This window comes from Anguilla anguilla, chromosome 2, assembly GCF_013347855.1.
Source record: "Anguilla anguilla isolate fAngAng1 chromosome 2, fAngAng1.pri, whole genome shotgun sequence".
NCBI classification, from domain to species: Eukaryota; Metazoa; Chordata; class Actinopteri; order Anguilliformes; family Anguillidae; genus Anguilla; species Anguilla anguilla.
The window spans coordinates 26,642,878-26,647,676 of NC_049202.1; the positions used below are offsets into that span (position 1 = coordinate 26,642,878).

The window sequence follows — 4,799 nt, forward strand, 5'->3', positions numbered from 1 at the left end:
GCAAGATTCCAAAACCGCTACTAACATGTTACTAACAACGACGATGAAGGTAGCTATAATAATAATAATAATAATAATAATAATAATAATAATAATAATAAGAAGAAGAAGAAGACGAAGAAGAAGAAGAACTGCATGCGTTATACTGATTAGCCTTTTTATTGAAAATGACCTGTATCATTTAAAATAAATAATAATTATACGAGTTTGTCTGGCGCGGGGAATTTGATTTAATAAATTTCATGACAAAATTTGTTGAAACAGGCTTACACATTCATACAGGTGTCACACAGAGGTCTAAAGGACATAGGACTTACACAAAGCCCAAGTCGCAAGAGTGAAGAGCCTCCTAAGAAATCATCACTTCAGTGATACTGCACACACAACTCCATGCAGTTGATGCTGAATACACACGAAATAATTTAATTAACTTTACGAAATAATTGAGTCGCAAAGCAGTTCAAAAATAGCAGACGTCACACTATGTCTATATTGTGATTAAGAAATATAAACATATGTTCGTAGTGCATGCAGCCTATTTATATGCAAGAGTGCGCTATAGGTAAATTCACCTGATTAAAAAAAAATCTTTTTTTTTGCTTGGGTAATTAAAGTACAAATTATGATGTTTTTGTAATAATTTACTCTCTGTCCTCCGATCCGAAATGTTGTTTATGATGCCCAACACATCTGTGTTATACCAGATTGCATGTGATCAACAGAGCAAGTCAATGGAAGTGAGATTCAGCGCCCAATATTATGTTTACGTGTTTAGAAATCCCGGAGGCATTCAAAGGTAAAAAGGTCAACTCTAGCCTTCCGGAGAGTACTGCAACCTTCCGCATGTCACTGAGCATACAGACAAGAACCACAGTTTCATAAGTAGTCCCAAGTTATCAGGGATGAAGAGCTTCTGATGACTTTATTCGTTAAACTAAAAGAAACCAAACTACAAATTTCCCAGGAACATGTTACCGACAACCAGTAAACTGTGAATAAAATGAAACCCATTCAGGCTAACCTCCTCCTCACCCCGCTCTCCTCTACCCCAAAACCCCCGCACACCCTTTTAAGAACTCCAAATAACATCATCAACAACAACAGCAACAGCAACAACAACAACAACAACAACAACAATAATAATATTTTTTGTATTGAATACTTGCACTAAAGGCTATTGTAAAAAAGTAGCCTATATTAAAACCTCAAACCTAAAAATCTCGATTTAAATCGTAATACCACTAGGACATTAACATGACATATTGTTCGTGGAATTAGATTGGTTAAGGAAATTCTGCACCAAGAGTGAGTGTAATGTTGGAGTTTATTTGAGCAATTACAGAAATTACAGGGGTACAATCTGTGCCGGGACACTGATCCATTAAAATTTAAATAACAAATGAAATACAGAAACGAACTAATAAAACTTAGTCAATCTGTGCTCATATATTGTAGATTATATATAGGATGAAAAGAACGTAAGTCTGAAATGGTGTAACAAATATGATACTTCACACAAAGCCCGTCGGTCCACAGTAATTTCTATTTTTCTCAAATGTTCCGCTGTTTGGTTAAGTCAGGTTGTTTTTACCTATCGATTTAAACAATTAACCTTTTCTCTGTGTCGTATTCTAACCCCACGTCAGTAATAATACAGTCACCTAGGTATACACAGTACAATGTGCAGTTAATTCAACTCCAACAGTGCCCATATGGTCCAAGGGACCATCTAAGGAGTTGATTTAATATTAAACATTTTACTTTGCACACATTAAATAAAGTAAATACTTATAATGGCTGTCAATTTTACACTCTGACTGTAGGCTATGTATTCATGACTATAACGAGTATTTTCAACCCGAATCGAATACATTAGAATAAAAGTATTACTTTTATTAACAGTGTTACATTGACAATTAAATCAATGATCCGACAAGACATATATTGCCTATTCGCATTAACGAAAGAGTTACATATATTCTGAAAAACATTTATCTGAACATTTGGTGACACAGCCTACCCTGTAACCGCATAGTGCAAAGACTAATGATCGCATTTATTGTCAACGCCACTGACGTCATAATTATTGATTGTCCTCCATATTCCCCAGCATGTTTTGAAGAAAATAGACAGATATTGAGCCTCCTAGTGACTCCCTGTAATATCAATTTGTAAACCTTGCACAATTAACATGTTAAATGTAAGGTGTGTCGATGATAGAAACTTCTGTCTGTCCACTTTCAGCTCTGCAAAAATACAGGCGTATTCATAACTTGGATATGACTATTTTTGAGGCACTGTCTTCCTTTTCTTGGAACATTGTATATTCCGTTTTGTCTTAATGATCCTCAGTACGGCAAAGGCCGTTTATTTTACCATCTATTTAGTTGTTTCTTCTATTCGCTTAACTGATCAATAGTTGGAAGTGAAATATACGCCCACATTTAACTGTTGCTGTTTGGGCGTGTGTGCATAGAACTGTTTGAATGCTGATCACCTTTAATCATATAATTTATAACCACTAGTTGGTCCAGATTCTGAACTCATGTGGTTTCCGAACTGGGAGATGCCCCAGGAGATGAAGAAATAGAGTGGTCTGAATTGTCTCCGAGTTCTCTTGTTGAACACCGGTCCAGGGCCAACCCTTCTTTTTCCCGCTTCTTCTGTTTCATCCTGCGGTTCTGAAACCATATTTTCACCTGAGTTTCGTTAAGCTCTAACGTGGCAGCGATTTCTACACGTCTGGCCCTGGACAGGTATTTGTTGAAGTGGAATTCCTTCTCGAGCTCGGTCAGCTGTTTGGTGGTGAAGTTAGTGCGGATTGTGTTTTGTTGACCGTGGATTCCATACTCTGCTACTTTAGCTGTAAAACAGAGTAAAAACACAACTCACATACGTAAAAAAACCTCATAACTCATAACCTTAAAAAAAAAAACGATTAAAACATGTAAAACAAGATGTACATGTTGAGGGGTAGACCAATATTATGTGCTGTGAAAAGAAGCAAAATTATGTTGTTTGAAACTGCCTGTTCGTTCATTTTGAACATTTGCTTAAATGCAAATATACTATCTACGTTTCGTTCGCTTATAGCATATAGTTCGTGTTTTGTTAATGGGAAGTAACTTAAAGGCTAATCTAATCATCATTAACTTACTGGAAATTTAAATATATACACATCTTACTACCAGTAAAATTTAACTTACGCTTTGTAGGGAACTAAATGAAAATTTGTTATTGTGATAAATAACAAAAAGGGGAAACAGGCCTATGAGATGTATTAAAATGAGTAATAAAGCTCCAGGGTCCTATTCGGGCAAATAGGCTGCAATGTGAGCACGTCAATACCTGGGACAAGTAAAAGAAAACACATTTTCTAGGATGTAAAATCATGCATATTCGAATGCATTATGGTAGCATAGGGGAGAAGAAGGAAAATAACATTTAAAGCGCAGGCAAACCCTCGGCACTCTAAACCAGAGATAACAACACAAGCCTGGGAATTTCCTGAAAAAAACCCAACATATGCTCTGAATGAGAAGCAGAGGGTAAAGCGAAAAATACCAGAAGCCATACAGAAAAAAAGTTTAGAACCTTAATGGCAGATGTTCGCTTCAACACATTAACTTTCGCTGCTCCGAGTTCCGTAACAAATTGCGCGGAATAAATACAGAAATAAATCGTGTTGGTTTTCGAAACGAAAATATCCAGTTGCTATTTCAGCTCTTAAGTCCCTCACACCGACCAACTAACCTGTTTTAGGTGGATTCCTCTTAACCTTCATCCAGTCAAAAGTTTTTCCCGGCGTGATTTGGTCAGGATAGCAATTCAGACCCTTCTCACCACCCTGGGAAGGGGAAATGCTGGCATAGGTACTATGCAAATATCCATGTTGCTCCTGGTCCCCACAGCCGTAGTGCTGGTACTGACTGGTGGGAACAACGCTAGACGTCCCGCAGTATCCAATGGCGAGGGAGCCGAGGCTGGGACCAACACTTGAGGTAGAAAAACCCGAAGAAGGAAAGTACATTCCGTCCTGCTCTTGGTTGATAAAATACTGATGGTTTCCATAGTCGGAGTTCGAGCCGGACTGTGACACATACGTTGTTCCTGTGCTGCTATACTGAAGGCCCAAGTTACCCTGGTGCGGTTGAGTTTGATGATGAGGGTAAGCACTGCTCTGGTGCTGATGTTGAGCCGAAGCGGCTGGAGCACTGGCTCCCACAAAAAACCGTCCATCAGAATTATAGCTGTCATTTGTTGTAACTGCACTTGGGAGAAAAGAAGTTCCAATTCCATGGTCCAAATGATGATATCCAGGCTTATGTGAGGTGTTCGCCCCGCGATTACAAGTTGTATACTCCAGGAAGGAGTTCATTTTGGTATTGTCCAGGAGCAAGTGATGGAGGGGTGCCAACCTGCGTTTCAGGCGATTGCTCTTGTCCTACAACCTCTAGCTGTAAAAAAAAAAAAAAACTTCCTTCCATGCGTTCTCTTGGGCTTCCCTAAGACACATATCGCCTCGGTGTAAAGTCATGTGACTCACAGTGAGCCAATGGTAAGGAACTCGCCGCAGTTTTTAGCACGCAGCGATAATCCATCAAACGCCTGACATTAGCATGATAAAGACACTTCAATCAAATCCAGCCCATCAATCTGATAACAACACGTATATGTCAAGACTTTTTTCAAATGATTTTCTGACCAAGAGAGAGAGAAAGAAAACGTTAAAATTATTCAATGTTTTCTTCTCTCTCTGTATACTTCACTTTCTAAAACTAACTTTAAAGTGCAGACAG

The 4,799-nt window shown here is 38.3% G+C and overlaps 1 protein-coding gene across 1 annotated transcript; it reads right to left on the reverse strand.

The window, feature by feature from the left end:
- Positions 1–1,306: 1,306 nt before the first annotated feature.
- On the reverse strand, positions 1,307–4,585 carry hoxb1b (homeobox B1b). Its single transcript, XM_035403800.1, has 2 exons — positions 3,754–4,585; positions 1,307–2,863 (listed from the first exon to the last, which is right to left on the reverse strand). Exons 1-2 carry the CDS (start codon positions 4,376–4,378, stop codon positions 2,544–2,546), a joined length of 945 nt encoding a protein of 314 aa, XP_035259691.1. The 5' UTR covers positions 4,379–4,585; the 3' UTR covers positions 1,307–2,543.
- Positions 4,586–4,799: the final 214 nt, after the last annotated feature.

What these genes read in the sequence shown, in the direction of transcription:
- hoxb1b (XM_035403800.1), bottom strand. Translation starts at nt 4,378, where the DNA reads ATGAACTCCTTCCTGGAGTATACAACTTGTAATCGCGGGGCGAACACC. An exon ending in GAGGAATCCACCTAAAACAG is followed by an intron (nt 2,864 to 3,753) that starts GTTAGTTGGTCG and finishes TCTGTTTTACAG; the next exon opens with CTAAAGTAGCAGAGTATGGA.